Source organism: Phycodurus eques, chromosome 16 (assembly GCF_024500275.1).
Source record: "Phycodurus eques isolate BA_2022a chromosome 16, UOR_Pequ_1.1, whole genome shotgun sequence".
Lineage (NCBI taxonomy): Eukaryota > Metazoa > Chordata > Actinopteri > Syngnathiformes > Syngnathidae > Phycodurus > Phycodurus eques.
In genome coordinates, this window is record NC_084540.1 from 3,535,921 (window position 1) to 3,551,634 (window position 15,714).

General features: G+C 40.1%; 2 protein-coding genes across 2 annotated transcripts; one reads left to right on the forward strand and one right to left on the reverse strand.

Annotated features, from left to right (window-relative positions):
* Positions 1 to 598: 598 nt before the first annotated feature.
* Positions 599 to 7,198, forward strand: cldni (claudin i). The gene is given in 4 exon segments (XM_061700879.1): positions 599 to 793; positions 2,662 to 2,794; positions 4,052 to 4,530; positions 4,532 to 7,198. Coding segments are annotated over 3 exon segments (636 nt in total). The 5' UTR covers positions 599 to 793; position 2,662; the 3' UTR covers positions 4,557 to 7,198.
* coro1a (coronin, actin binding protein, 1A) lies at positions 6,999 to 15,608 on the reverse strand. The gene is made up of 11 exons (XM_061700877.1): positions 15,504 to 15,608; positions 14,289 to 14,495; positions 12,135 to 12,257; positions 11,926 to 12,055; positions 11,456 to 11,637; positions 11,255 to 11,374; positions 10,045 to 10,149; positions 9,307 to 9,452; positions 9,169 to 9,226; positions 8,014 to 8,232; positions 6,999 to 7,269 (listed from the first exon to the last, which is right to left on the reverse strand). The coding sequence occupies exons 2-11, from the start codon at positions 14,484 to 14,486 to the stop codon at positions 7,177 to 7,179; spliced, it is 1,374 nt and encodes a 457-aa protein (XP_061556861.1). The 5' UTR covers positions 14,487 to 14,495; positions 15,504 to 15,608; the 3' UTR covers positions 6,999 to 7,176.
* Between the last annotated feature and the right edge of the window lie 106 nt (positions 15,609 to 15,714).

Genomic DNA, 15,714 nt, shown 5'->3' on the forward strand with positions numbered 1-15,714 from the left:
ATTATTTCTTATTTTATTGTTATATTTTGCAGAAGTGTAACACCATATAGTTTGTATTTTTTATTTATTATTATTTTTTTTTTTTACACTTTTGTATTTTTTCATATTTGTCACATCTGTATTTTTTTTTTACAGGAAAAACTTTTGAATGAATCCTCTTTCTGACCTTTTTCATTGGATCTCATGAGACGGCATATCGAATGTTGCTTCCCAGAGAGGTTACACAATCCTGACTCTTCCAGCAATCCTGACCATCTTTCCCACAATCGCTACCAAAATATGACATCACAACCTTCTATTTGTCATACATTTCGACAGTGGGTGGCGTGTGTGTGTATATGTGTGTGTGTCTGCCTGTGTGCATGTTCAGGTACAAAACAAGAAGCCTGCTTGGTATTTGTAGTTTTGTTTTTTTTTATGTGCAAAAACAAGAACTCAAGCTAAATCATGAGCATCATGAGACCCAAATATTTTCTGCTGGTTTGTTGTCATCACAAAAGGGTATTGAAGGAAAAAAATGCGTAATGTTTGGCGTGGCCGAGGGCGTTCCCCCCCCCCAGTGTGTCAAAAGAAGAAAAAGAAGACGAAGAAGAAGAAGAATAGTGGAAAGCAAGTCCAGTCTGGTCTGTAGGTACGTCGTTGGCGTGGCCCCACCCTGCACCTCAAATTCCTCTTCAAATACTCCATCTTGTCCCAGTATCGCTACACACCCTTTGCAGGACATCAACCAACAAGAAGAAAAAGAAGAAATCCAGGATTTTTTTTTTCTTTCTATCTCACATTTACAACCTAGGTAAGTCCTTATCTTTGCCCAAATATTGAGTGGAAATCTATTTTAAGAGGATGTTTTAATAGCATTTATTTTGGCAAACTGTGTTGATTTGTATGTCAAAAAGCTCCCAAGTACTGGAGCTCAAGTAAGGACGTTTTGCTTTTTAAGAATTTTTTTTTTTTTTTTTACCCCAGGCAGGAGCCATTTTTGTCCCAGCATAAATTTGTTTACTTGGGCTGATGTCATTTGTCTTCAAGTGTTTGCCACATGGATGTCTGCGTTGAAAGAAAAGGAGTCATGAAATATAAGAAAACTCGAGATGAAAAAAAAAAAAAGATAAAATACAAAATAAGATGCAAAAAGTTTAACCTCCATTAAAGGAGATAATAAACAAATAAAATAAATAGAAACTAAAAAAAAAGAAGAAAATACAAACAAAATAAAAAACATACAATTCTTACGAAGCTGGTGAGATTAAAAATAGAAACTTAAAAACACAATACAAATGTGTAAGAAAAAAGGAAAAAAATATAAAAGAACACAAAATAGAATTTTAAATTTACATAAAATGAAAAAGTTGATTTGGAAAAACACAACTTTAAACACTCCCAAAAAAAACTGGGGGGAAAATTTACACTTAAAAGGTAAAAACTAAAAAAAATAATAATAAAAAAAAACGGGTGGAAAATCTAAACAGAAAACTAAAGAACAAACTGCAGAAAGTAACTAAAACAATAAATAAAATACAATTTGAATACAATTTAAAAATAGAAACTAAAAACAAAAACATGAAAATAGATTTAACCGTGTCTGTGTCGATAGACAGATAGATAGAAGAGAAAGAATTCTGTTAAAGATTGTAAATAAGATGGAAAATGGAAACTAAAATAACAATAAAAATGTAAAGAGCGCTAATGATAGAATATTTATTTTCATTTCAGCAGAATCTAAGAGAAGAACATGTGCTCCTGGATAGAAACCAACTAAATTGAAGTGCCGCACAAACAAAAACCACCCCCAAAAAAATTGTTCCCTACCTCTTCTATCATCACATTTCCACAATGATTCCGAAACGTAACCAAAAAAAAAAAAAATTACCAAAGGCGATAACTATATCAGGAATATCTCTTTCAACACGCTTTTCCCGACAAGGAAGAACTTGTGTCTTGTTGTTTTTTTGAATTTTGGGAGCGGTTGTGTGCATTTAATGGGAGGAGAACCAGCCGCTAAAAGGGCCTGTCCAGACATGCACTTACTTTAAAATGTAGCCCGAAGTTACATTATATCGTGTGTGTGTGTGTGTGTGTGTGTGTGCGCGTGTGTGTTTGCGTGTGTGTGTGTGTGTGCGCGCATGCGTCTGTGTGTGTTTGCGTGGCACCACCCTTGACATACCGTCTTGATCCAGGGGGACATTTTTAAACAGAAACTATGACAGTAACGATCAGGCTCAAGATTTCCAGGTGCCTCATAAAAAAACTGATCAATAAAGTTGTCTTTCATTTAAGGCAATTACTGTACTATTGTTTACTAACAAAGGTTTCAACGTTTACCACGCACGTCCGGTCACACTGAATTTAGTGTAATCGAATGTGTGTAACCGACAGCAGCAAGAGCCAGAAGCGTTTTGTCAGAGGTTGTAGAGTTTCATCTTCAAGATGCGAGCATTGCAACAGTCAAAATGGTGAACTACAAGTATATTAAATTTTGATACTGTAAACTCATACACTGCCATGGACGTTAATATGTGTCCACTGGAATCCAACTGTTCATTAGTCCAGTACATTTTTCAACGGGTAGGCGTGGAAGAGGGTCTCACCCGGCTTGTTTGTGAAATTCGGGTTTGTGTTTGACTTCCTGCTTGCTGACCTTTAACCTCCTTTTTTTGTCAGAATGGGATCAGTGGGCGTTCAGATGGTGTGTGTGGCCCTGGGGGTCCTGGGCCTGATCGGGGCCATTGTGTGCTGCGCAGTCCCCCGCTGGAAGGTTTCCTCCTTCACGGGCTCCAACATCGTCACAGCCCAGGTAAGCACTTCCCGCCTCCACGTGTACTGTATCTGTAATAATCCCTCTTAACTAGTACTTGTATATACGTAAAATAAACGAACCGCCAGTCACATTTGAATTCATCTGTAAAAATGTATATTTAATTTTGGTTTAGAATTGATTCATAAAAGACACATGTTTGTGCATCATTTATTTATTAGAAGTGACTTATAGAAAATGTATTTATTCAAATACATTTCATGATTTATTGAGGACATTTATTTTTGTTCATCTGTACAAATTTTCGGACAGTGCATATCTCTTTATGTCTTGTATTAATGTATGAATATTTTTATTTATTTAAAAATTCCATTTTAATGTATTTATCAATCATTTAATTATAATAACCTTTTACAGTTTATTTATTTGGGGCATAGTATTATTTTTTTTTATCAAATACAAATGTTTTTTTTTTTTTTTTTAGATCAGTCTGTGAACTTAAATTACATAAATTTTACCCGATTATTTAAGATTTCAGCAGCCAACTAAAATGAAATTTTTATCAAAATGGTTGACATGTTATCAGACAGTGATCATTCATTAAAGTACATAAAGCAGACTCAATATAATTCCATTCACCCACTAAAAATATGTTTCTATCAAAAATGGTTGATTTGACCAAATATGTTAACAGTTGATCACCATAGATAACCGAAAAGTTGACCCCATTTAAGATTTCGATCAAAACCAAAAATATTATTATTTTTCCAAAATAATAGATTATTTTTAATCAGATCTAAACAGTCAGTGACTGTAAATCACATAAAGTTGCCACAATTTAGGATTTCTGGAAAAAAAAAAACGATTGTTTTGGTATCTGAGAGTGACCGTATATTATATAAAGTTGACCTGCTTTCGGAGTTCAGTCGCCAAGTAAAGATGTTTAAATTAAAACGATTGATATGGTATCCGCTCGTGACCACAAATTCCATAGAGTTGACCTCCTTTCCGATTTCAGCCGAAGCTGTTTCAATTAAAATGATTCATTTGTTATCAGGCAATTGAGGCAGTGACCATAAATTCCATACTGTTGACCCTATTTAAGATTTCAGTCGCCAACTCAAGATGTTTCAATCAAAATGATTGTTTTGATATCAGACAGTGACCATAAAATAACTAAAGTTGACCTTCCGTTTAAGACGTTTAGACAGATATGTTCTTCTCAGACCTTGTATCGGTTTGAACGACAAATAACAAAAACGTAAATGAGTGGAGATCATTTTTGTGGGCGTTTAGAGCCACCAGGAGGGCCTGTGGAAGTCGTGCGCCGTGCAGAGTACGGGCCAGCAGCAGTGCAAGAACTACGACTCTCTGCTGGTCCTGGCCTCGGACCTCCAGGCGGCCCGCGCCATGACCATCATCAGCTGCATGCTGGCCGCCCTCAGCCTCCTGATCCTGTTTTGCGGGGCTGATTTCACCACTTGCGTTGAGAACGAGGAGGCCAAGCCTAAGATCAGCCTGGTGGCCGGGGTGGGCTTACTCCTGGCCGGCCTGATTCTAATCATACCTGTCAGCTGGTCGGCCCACACGGTGGTCCGGGACTTCAACAACCCCCTGGTGCCCGCCTCGCAGAAGCGCGAGTTGGGAGCGTGCATCTTCGTAGGCTGGGGGGCCGGGGTTCTGCTTCTCCTGGGCGGGGGGCTCCTGTGCTGCTTCAGTAGGCCCAAGTCGGGGGGGTCTGGGGGGACGGCCAAGTACTACAGCAACAGCGCGTCCTGCACCCAGCAAGAACTACGTGTGAGCCGGGATGGATAACCGAGATTCGACCAGAGGTCTGTTAGCCACATTAGCTTAGCTCATTAGCATCTCTGTAAATAGTAAACACTGACATGCTCTTTCTACGAGGGTAACATTTTTCTTCTTATGGTGCAGGGTGCAAATGTACATTTAGCTTCAGGCGGCTTCCGTTTTGTGGCAATTAAATGAACTGCAAAACACTGCTAGGATGTTAGCATTTGATCACTTCTCATTGGAAATAGTATCAGACTACAGGCTAAGATCCTTGGCGATCTTAGCGCTTTCTGCTCTCATGTTGCTATCTTGCCATTTTAGTTACCCCAGCAACTGTTAGCATGTTTGCATTTCCACAATTATTATTGCGTTTTGTTACAAACTAATTAAACAATAAAGTAAACTGCTAGCATGTTAACATTTGATCTTTTTTTAAAATTAGAAATAGTACAAGACTGCAGGGCAAGATACTGTACTTAGGCCCAATACACACAGAGATAATTGAGCTGTTTTTTCCCCCGATTTTGCTCCTTCCCGACCAAAGACGACAAACACCAGACTATTTGATATCTTGAAGGATTATCCTATAAAACTATCGTGTTTTCTGAAGTGTGTTAAGAGTGGGGTTTCATCTTCAAGTGGGGGGGTCTGAAACAGATGAACAATCTTTTTAGATTTGAAAAATCCCAGTGATCCGTTTTAGCACTTTCTGAACTCGGGTTTGCTATCTTGCCATATTAGTTAGCAATAGCATAGCAAATGCTCGCATGTTTGCATTTTACAAATTTTTATTCTGTTTTGTTGTAAGCTAATTAACCAAATTGAATTAAATAAACTGCTAGCATGTTAGCATTTAATCACTTCCCATTAGAAATTGTACCAGACTACAGCGCAAGATCCTTATAGATCAACCTTAGTGCTTTCTGTACTTACGTCGCTATCTTGCCATTTTAATTAGCAAAGCAACTGTTAGCATTTTAGCATTTTAGTCATTCAGATTAGTACCAGAGGACAGGGTCACATGCAAGATTTGTAGCACTTTTTGCAATCAGGTCATCTTATCTGTATCAAGTGTTAGCATTTTATCAATTCTTATTTGAGATAGTACCAGACTACAGAGATACATACAGAATCCTCATTGGCTAGCGATTTCTGTACTAGGGTTACTATCTTGCCATATGTCAACGTAGTAACTACAAACAAGCTAGCATTTGATTAATTCGCATAAGAATTTTGACCCAAATACAGGGCAAGACGTTAATTTCTTATCTAACTAGTTAGCATACCAACTATTAACATGTTTGCATTTTAGCCATTCCAAGTAGTAAAATAGTACCCAACTACAAGGCAAGATGTAAAATCCTTTGCGATCGGCCTTAGCGCTCTGTACTTCGGTTGCTATCTGGCAATATGTTTGTGTACCAACTGCGAACATGTTGGCATTTGATCAGTTCTCATGTGACTTTTGAGCTAACTACAGAGCAAGATGTAAAATCCTTATCAAGCCAGTTAGTATACCAAGCATTAGCATGTTAGCATTTCAGCCATTCAAAATAGTGTACTAAAAGTAAGTAAAGAGCAAGACTAACGTAAAATAGGGAACTGCATTAGCGCTTTCTGTACTAAGGTTGCTATCTTGCTATATAGTGGTGGACCATATGTCAGCATGTTAGCATTTGAGCCATTCCAAATAGTCCCAAACTTCACTGTAAAATCGGTATCGATTAGCCTTAGCGCTTTCTCGTCTCAGGTTGCTACTTTGCTATTTGTTAGCATACCAACTGCTAGCATGTTAGCATTTGATTTATTCTCATTTAAAATACAGTGGACCCACGCTATTCCCGGGGTACAGGAACCGGGCCGGACCGCGAATAGCAAAACTCCACAAATAATTGACAAACATTAAAATTGCATTTTAAACCCCCCAAAATCTTGAATAAATGGAGATAAACCACCAAGAAGTGATTTTGTGATTCGTTCCCCCCAAAACAAGAAAACAATTTTTTTGTTTTTTAAAGATGAAAAATTTGAACCAAATTTGAAAAAAATATTTGAAAAAATATCGACGAATAGGAGAATCCACAGGTGCCGAACCGCGTCTATGCGGCGGCCCACTCTAGTACCTGACTAAAAGAGTTTATGTAAAATGTAATGTGCCTTAGTGGTTTCTTTACTTGTGTTGTTATGTTAGCATTTGCTCAATTCTCATTCAAAACAACGTGCAACTGAATGGCAAGATGTCAAATCCACTTCAGCGCTTTCTGTACTTTGTTGCCATAAAGTTATAACTTTGCTTGTTAGCATTTGATCCATTTTTATTCAAATATTACTTGACTACAAGGCAAGATTTTGTAAAATGACCAGTGCAAATGATGACATTTTTTTTAACCAATTGTTATTGTTTTTATGTATTTAGATTTTTTTTAAATAAAAAAAAAAATAAACAAAAAAATGCTTGGAAAATATTGATTTTATTTCAAAGTAATATAGCATATATTTCAAAAAAATATATATAATTGAAGCGACAAATTGAGCCTGGAATGGGTTTTCTCTTTGTTTCTTGTTTGTATCTCTTGACTTAATTTTGTTTCACATTATTTCTCATTTGTTCTGTAAAAAGTCCTGGTGGTTTAATGTTTGCTCTCAAGCGAGCTCACGCGATTGCTAAGCTCCTCCAGTGACGCTTTCAGAGCCTTCAACTCCCGCCTCAGAGCCGACACATCCTGGAAACAAAATCAAAGAAAAATAAAACTAAATTAAATGATGATAACATTGAATAAAATTGTGTCTACGTTGAATCAATCGAAATAAATACATAAATAAAACAAAAGAAATGACGGCAATACAATTAGAAATGAAAATAAATTAAATAAACTAAGAAATCAAATAAAACAAAATAAGATAAAATATAACAAATGTAAAACAATACAAATAAAATAAACACTGTTTATTAAAATAAATAAATATATTAATAATAATAATAAAAATATATCGAAATATAAAACTGATGAATAAATAATAAAAAAAATAAAAATAAAAGTGAAATAAAAAGAAAAATACTCCACTACTAAAATTCTAAATAAAATACGATAACAACTGATATTTTTTTCAAAACTAAATTAAGTTAATTAAATAAAACAAAGCTAATAATTACCAAAAATAGAAAGTATATAAATATGTACATGTATAATAAGTTATGTATAATAATAAATAAACAAGATAAAACAATACTAAACTACTAAAATTCCAAATAAAACAAAATAACATAAATACAAATACAAAAATTAAAATAAAATAATAATGAAACAAATGAAAAAACAAACAAACAAAATTTAAAAAAAAACAGCAGAAAATTTAAATAAAAACAAACAAAAAAATACAACTAAAATACAAATATATTTTGAAATAAAATAAAATAAAAGCTCCTTGGTGGAGGTCAAGCTCTTAAGTATAAGGCAACTTCTCACCCCTCCACCATCTACGTGAGTGACGCCAGGGGAGGCCACGGTGGTCTTGAGGAGGCTCTTGTGAACTTTGAACTCTTTGGCCTTGGTGGTAGCCACAAAGCCATCTTTGAGTGAGATCAGCACAGGCGGAGCGTCTTTGGCCGCAAACCAATCATCGGCTTCAGCGGAAGGTTCTGGACCGATGGTGTCAGGGTACAGGTCCTCCTGGAACAAGTCAGACTGTGCAGAAGGAATTGTATCAATATGGTTGTGTCGCATAAATACTATATCATGACTCATAATGATACGATACTATACATCTTGATATTTCGTCCCACCCGACTGGAATTTAGCCCAACCGCGTCTGAAAGCGGTACATCAATACGGCATGCTGTAACATGCTGCCCTCGAGCAGACTCAGAGTGGCCCCTCAAATAATTGTCGGAACAAAAATAAAATACTGCACGTTCTGGTACGCCCCGGCACGTTCCCGCCATTTTTTACTTTCCTTTCTGTAACAAAGAACAAAGCAACAACAATGGCGACCGTGGAACAGAGTCTGCTCGAACAAATGGACCTAGATGACCAGATGACACGTTTAATTATGCTGCAAAATCGATCGAGAGCGCGGTGGCGGAGGTGCTATGTGGAACCGGGAGGAACGCTGATTACATCATCACAGCATGTGACTAAAGTGGACCAATGACGAGAGATGATCTCCGTGGCATTCTACGCGCAGCAACAATTTTTGCCGGCCCACGACCGATGCGGTATGGAATACGACACAATAAAATATGATATTGATATTCTGTCCCCCACTAACGATATGATACATCATGAGATCGATGTCATCACCCCCCCACCCACGATACGATACATGGCGATATCAATATTTTGTCCCATTGTGGCGGAAAGCGACAATACACACACACTCATTATAGATTCCCGATTCTGGCTTTTCCTCACACAACAACAACATCCATATTAAACAATGCCCTAGCAATGCAATATCGTACCACACAATACGATACATGGCGATATTGTTATTTTTCCACACCACGTCAGAAAATGACGATGCGCTGTGGTCAATAATAGAATTTGATGCCAGCCAAAATCGATATTGACGGCGCTGTATCGATACCATATGGTTAAATCGAGAGTGTTTGATTGTGTCACCTTCCTGGGCACCGTCATGACGATGGGCTCGCACTTCCTCTCGTGGAGTTTGTAGAACCTACCGGCGACAAAGAGCGACGTTGGCATGCGGTAGAAGACTTCCTGGACTGTGATGCTAACATGCTAACAAGACGCTACCTGGCTATCTCGCACTTGTTCACCTCCAGGCCCCTCTTGGGCATGTAGCCCATGCCCTTCTGGCTCTCCTTGCTGCTGTACATGGACAGGTAGTGCACGTAGGGTGCCTCCTCCGTCACCTCGAAGTAGCGGATGCTGCTGTCGCCCTGCAGGGGGGAGGTTCAGAGTTCAATTCCCGCCGGAGGAGGAGACAACTAAAGCGATACTTTGACTTACAATTCTTTCAAGACAGTTTTGTTTTTTTTCTTAGTTATGCTTGGTCGATTTTTTTTTTCTTTTGTCTGTTGCAAACCAAAATTTTAGTTATGAGCAATCTTCAGAAAAATGAAGCTACTTTGTTGTTTTCATGCTCAGGCTGAAGCAATAAAAGTATTACTGTCATCTTGGTGGCATCTTGGTGCCATAGAACCTTGCTAAAGTGAGTTGAGGCGGTTCATTTAGACAAAAGTAGTCCTTTGCTGCCACTTCGCGGCATGTAGGTGCCAAGGAACTATGTTGAAGTGAGCTGTAGAGGTTCAGACAAACAGCACTTTCCAGCTATCTTGTGGCATCTTGGTGCCAAGAACCTATGGTAGAGTGGTTTGACGAGCTTCATTGAGAAAGTAGTGCGTTGCCACCATCTATACCATCTAAGTGCCAAGAAACTATGTTGAAGTAAGTTGAGGAGGTTAATTTAGACAACAAGTAACAAATGAAAGTTTTAAGTCAAGGTACCACTGCACACAGAGAGATTCTGACCTTGCCGCACAAGTAGACCACGCTAGTGTCCGGGTCGAAGAACGGCAGAAGGACGCCGCTGCTGGTGTCCAGTTCCTGTAGGGTCAGCGGTGAGCCAAAGTCCTCCTGAGACAAAAACTTCATGGATTAAAAATTCGTAGGTGTTTTAATAACATTTCTCAAGTATGCTTTAATCAAAATACCCCCCCCCCCCCCCCAGAACAAGAATAATACAGTAGACGGTAGACATATTTTTACAGTATACTTTAAATCTTTGATCTCTGCATGAAAGTCATTTTGAAACAAAAACAACATTTTGAAACAAAAACAACAAAACAAAATATATTATGACCTATTTCATTTCAAGAACCAAAGACATTTTTTTTTCGAGAAAGTAGACCTATTTTTTTAGAAAATGAAGGTGTCTTTCGAGAAGACAAAGTGTTTTATTTTTTTTGTGTTGTATTTTTGAAAATCACTCCTCACTCGTTAAATTTGGACTTCCATATCATCTGAATATTGTGACTATCCTGAAAAATGTGACTTGAATCTCGTGACATTACATTTTACTCTGACAAATTACATCGTTTTTTGTTTTTGTTTTGTTTTGTTTGTTTATTTGTTTTGCTGTTTTTCTTCAGCTCAGAACGAGGGTGTTAGCCAAGGTGGAGGGAATTGTGAAGACTTTCAAATAGTAATCAGCGTTCACAAAAAAACCTTCGGGCTTCTGCAAGAAAGAACCCAAAAATGCAGGAAAAGCCTACTAGAACATCCATCCATTTTCCGTACCACTTATCCTCACTCGGGTCGCGGGCGTGCGGGAGCCTATCCCAGCTGACTCGGGGGGAGAGGCGGGGTACGCCCTGAACTGGTCGCCAGCCAATCACAGGGCACACGTAGACAAACAACCATAATCCTGATGCACAAACTGAGTTTTTCATATTCTATGTGGTTGTGTTATGAATGGATGTTTTTAAGCAGGATCATACTTTCAGAACGTGATTTCTCTTATTAAAAAATGCTTTTTAAAATTTGGCGCTGTTTTTGGGGTGGCTGCAATGGATTAATGGCATTTCCATTCATTTCAATGGGGAAAGTTAATTTGACATACAAGCGTCTTGAGTTAGTACTGTGGTCACGAAACGAGTTAAACTCGAAAATCAAGGTACAACTGAATTAAAAAGACCTCCACGTTGGGTTCAAATTTAAAAGGAGGTCCATTTCGACTCACCGGGTCCCATAGCGCCACCTGCCTTTCGCTCATGCGACTGAAGCCGGTGGTGAGGATCCTCCTGTCCGACACCCACACGGCCCGGACCGGCCTGGAGCCCTCGTGTGGTTTCTCCGTCTCCTGCAAACACGTAACAGTTGGGCCTTGGCGGAGGTCGGAGTCCGAACGGATCGGGAACGGCGAGGGCGAGAGGGTACGTACGGCGAGGACGGTGCCCTTGCGAGGGTCCATCACCCGCATTATCTTGTCCTTGCAGGAGGTCAGGATCTTGGAGCCGTCCCGGTTCCAGCAGGCGCTGTAGATCAGGTCGGAGTGAATGTCGTCGATCCTGACGGCCGCCTCGGCACGAGCGACGTTCCACAGGATTACCACGTTGTCGCAGCCTGAGGAATGAGCGGAAGGACTTTGCATCAGGGGTTGGGAAGTCAGTGCCCCTCCAGATCTAGCAGATGGTGGTGTTTTTAAAATATAGATTTAAAATATAGTTCATTTTTGTTTGTATTCTTGTTTTATTTGTTTGATTTGATTTGTTTGATCGATTCTTTTCATAAACAGCTGTCTTGAATTCTCAGCCCCATGGGAAAAATGTCATTTTAATTGAACTGCAAGCCTCACGGAGGCCTTAATGAGTGTTTGAAGGACTTATCCAATACCTCCATGCTTGTGCTCACCTGCACTCATGAGGACATTGTGCGCTGTGGGGTGCCAGCTGAGGATGCCCACACGCTTGGAGTGACCGTCCAGCTTCACCACCGGCTGCGTGAGTGGCGAGCTCAGCCCGGAGTCCGGGATCTCCCAAATCTGCCCCGTGTGAAGAAGAAGCTCAAGGGAGACTTTGTTGGCGTGGACGGACGTAGGCGACCACCGCCGCAGAACTCACCATGACGCTGCAGTCCTCAGAGCCGCTGGCGATTATGTTGTCGTTGTGGGGGCAAAACTCGATGTCCAGCACGGGACCTGTGTGGCCGCATACGGTCGGGTAGGACATGTCGATACGACCGGTCTGCACACATGCAAGATGGTTAGGTTAGCAATTTTGGCTTGGTAGCTCCCCCGGGAAGGTTTGGAAAATTCAGCCCCCTGAAGCCAGTTTCTCTCAGCAGCATGACATCTGGTAGGCGAGTCTATCATGAATAGACCCACAAAATAAGTCTCAAAAGCCATGCCACAAAAGATACAGGAAGTATGCCATTTTTCTTTCAAGTGGATATTTGACACCAAACTGTAATAAACTCTTAGATCATCAGTGTTTTAAAGATTCGGCCCCCAAAACACAGTTTTAGTTAGCAATATGAAATTTGGTAGACATGTTTATCATAGTAGACCCACAAAAAGGTCTCAAGGACCCATGTCTTAAAAGACACAAAAAGTCGCATATTTCGGTTTGAAGTGGCCATTTTGTAGCTATGTACTACGGTGTTGGTTGGTGCATGTCGGTTTGGCGTTGGCCAATGGACCAGATGTGTTTGAGCCGGACGAAGCCTGCCGAGCAACAAAACGGCCCGTCGATGCACTTTATAGCGTTGGAGGTTTGACTGTAGCATTTGTTGGTTTCGCGAGGTGCATTAAAGGAACAGTACGCCACCGCATATGTATGTCATCTTTAAGGAAAGTGAGGCGGTTGTGAGGCCACATCCTGCCCAGACTGAACGAAACAGCAATGTCCAAATATGGTGAAAACATCTTTACAAGTGACAAAAAAAAAAAACTTCTCCAAGTTGCAATTTAACTTCCTCATTTGCTTCTTAGTGTGAACGTGACTGTAGTGTGGGCATATTTAGACCCCTTTGACGCCTAAAGTTCATGTGAGCATCTCTAAACACTCCCAACGTTGATGGGTTTTATCGTGAGAAGCACATTTTATTGTGGTAATTTCTGTGATTTTGGTACTTTTTCACACTGTAAATCTTTTGCGGAGTTAAGACTACGAGTCAGAATGCATTGCCGATAGACCAAATACATCAACAAGTAGCTGTCATTAAAAGTAAACTTCAGCTGTTTAAGTTTGCTCGAACAACGTATCAAGAAATGCGCTGGCCTTAATGGGGCAAAATGAGTTTGCTAATCATCCTATGTATAATACTCAGCAAAATCAGTTTTCTAGCACAATTTACAAAAAACATTTGGTGGCCTTTAAGGGACAAAATGAGTTTGGTTTAAAAAAACGAAAACAAACAAAGTCCGTTCTAAAGGTTAACTTTACCATCAAAGGTTTGGAACACAATGTACCAGGAACTGCGGTAGCCGTGACGGGACCAAATGATTTTGGTCATCATACTAAAAGTAAACTTTAGCATAAGCAATTTGCTAGCACGACGCAACAGAAGCTACCGTCGCCCCGAAGAGACGAAATGAGCTCGGTAAAAGCGCGCCATTCTAAAATTAAACTTTAGCGCAAGCAGTTTGATTGCACAATTTACCAGGAAATATGGTGGGCTTAAAGGGAGAAAATTTGTTTGGTTAAAAAAAACAATGTGCCAGAAAGTAAGGTGGATATTAAAGGGCCAAAATGAATTTTGAGGGAAAATATTAAAACAAGTCCTACAATGCACTCCAGTAGCGGCTACGTCAGTTGTTAGCGTTCATTTAGCTAATTTCACCCTAGGTTATTATTATTATTTTTTATTTTTTTTCAAAATACTTGTTCACTAAATGATGCCACCCAAAAAATGCGAGTGGAAGTAGATTAGTTTGCTTTGCACAATGTAGCAGTACCTAAAAAATGTCAAAAGAAAAGTTAATAATCGTGTCATAGTCAAGTGTTGTGTTTTAAATTTGGAAAATTATCTTTCGTACGTTTACACGTTTTCTTTTTTTTTACGCGCGGCTTACTTTACACAGAGGCGTGTACGTGTTGTGTTTCCAAGAAACACGTTTGCATGTTGAAGCCTTTCAAGCTCTCTAGCTTAGCTTTGCTCGCTAGCCTCTAACATAGACGCATTTGTGATCAATACATCGCACAGCAGAGATCAAGTAAAGTGGCCGCCGGGAACTACAGTGGCCATCAAGGGACAAGATAAGAGTTGGGTCGCACCTTGCCGAGGGGCAGCACCATGAATGCCCCGCCGCCGCTGGCGTCCACGATCATGGCCACAAATTTAGGGTTGACGGAGCAGAAGTTGCTGTCCCACGTCATCTGGGAGATGCGGATGTCTTCGTAGCAGTGGTCAGACTTGGCCGCCTGGCCGAAGACGTGTCGGAACTTGCTGCTCCGCACCACCTGCCGGGACATGGCGACGACCTAGCGGGAAACAGGCCGAAAAAAAAAACCAAACAAACAAAAAAAAACCAGTATCTTTCCTGTGATGTTTGTTTTGAATCCAATCAGCAGCAATGTGGCCATTTATGAGCGACGTGAAAGAGGAAGCAGGGTGAGCTTTCACAACGACTTCTGCTTCTTTTTGCTGCTTGTTAGTGAGTGTGTAAAAAAATGCAAATAAAATGCACATACAGGGGAAAAAGACGGAGATGTTAAAACGGCACAAACGGAGGCCTCACAAGGTGCAGATGTGTTGTCAGTCAAACTAAAAGACTTGCACACACACACACTTTTTCTCACTGACTGTTCAAACTGACTGGAAAATCCCAGACACACAAATCTTTAAAAAAAAAAAAAAAAACGTGCATATGCAAAACTTCACAAAATGGCTGCTCTAATTGAAATAGTTTTAAATGAGCGGTGTTCAACCTAGCGAGAGTATGGGCCCCATCTCATTTCTCAAATCTGAGTAAAAACAAAAATCAACAATTACAATTATTATTATTTTTTTGCTGCTGCTTGCGTGAGTGTTTGTTAAAAATACTACAAATAAGTGACATTGCTTGCGTTCATTTTATTCCAGTTGCTTTAAATCAGGGACGGGCAACTTAGCGAGGGCGTGCCGTCTCATTCTGAAACCCCGAATAAAACCTCCGCATCGAAACGTAAACCTTTTTGGCTGCTTGTGTAAAGAAATACACGCAACATGCAACGCTTTAGAGGTTAAAATGACGCAAAAATGAAGCAAATGATCCTTTTGTGGTGACCTCACAGACGCAGATGTGTGAAGTGTTGTCAGTTAACCACCGCACTTCCTCCTTCACATACTCGCATGCACACAGTTGTTCTTATTCAAAAGTGACTGCAAAGTTCCACACAAAGCTTCAATATACATCGACGCCTCACAACATGATAGGTGTGCGTAATGGTCATGATTTGAAATTGAAACGCAGGTGCATGGCGGTGGCGATGATGAGGATGACGGTCTACCTGGAGGTTGGTGGTGGTGTAGTCGGCGGCGAGAGAGAGGGGGGGGCGGGCGGGGGGGGGGGAGTGCGGGCGGCGGTGCCTGTCGTCGCGGAGCGGTCGCCGGAATGAGCGGCGACGGGAAGAACAAGAAGAAGAAGAAGCAGAAGAAGGTTGAAGAACGCCGCCAAAAAAGGCCAGCGACAGGGTAGGAAGTGCGGCAGGAAGTAGGCGG

Coding starts and splice junctions, on each gene's coding strand:
- coro1a (XM_061700877.1), bottom strand. CDS start 14,486: ATGTCCCGGCAGGTGGTGCGGAGCAGCAAGTTCCGACACGTCTTCGGC. Junction 12,056..12,134: donor CTGAGGACTGCAGCGTCATG/GTGAGTTCTGCG, acceptor CACACGGGGCAG/ATTTGGGAGATCCCGGACTC. Junction 7,270..8,013: donor CTCACGTAGATGGTGGAGGG/GTGAGAAGTTGC, acceptor TTTTGTTTCCAG/GATGTGTCGGCTCTGAGGCG.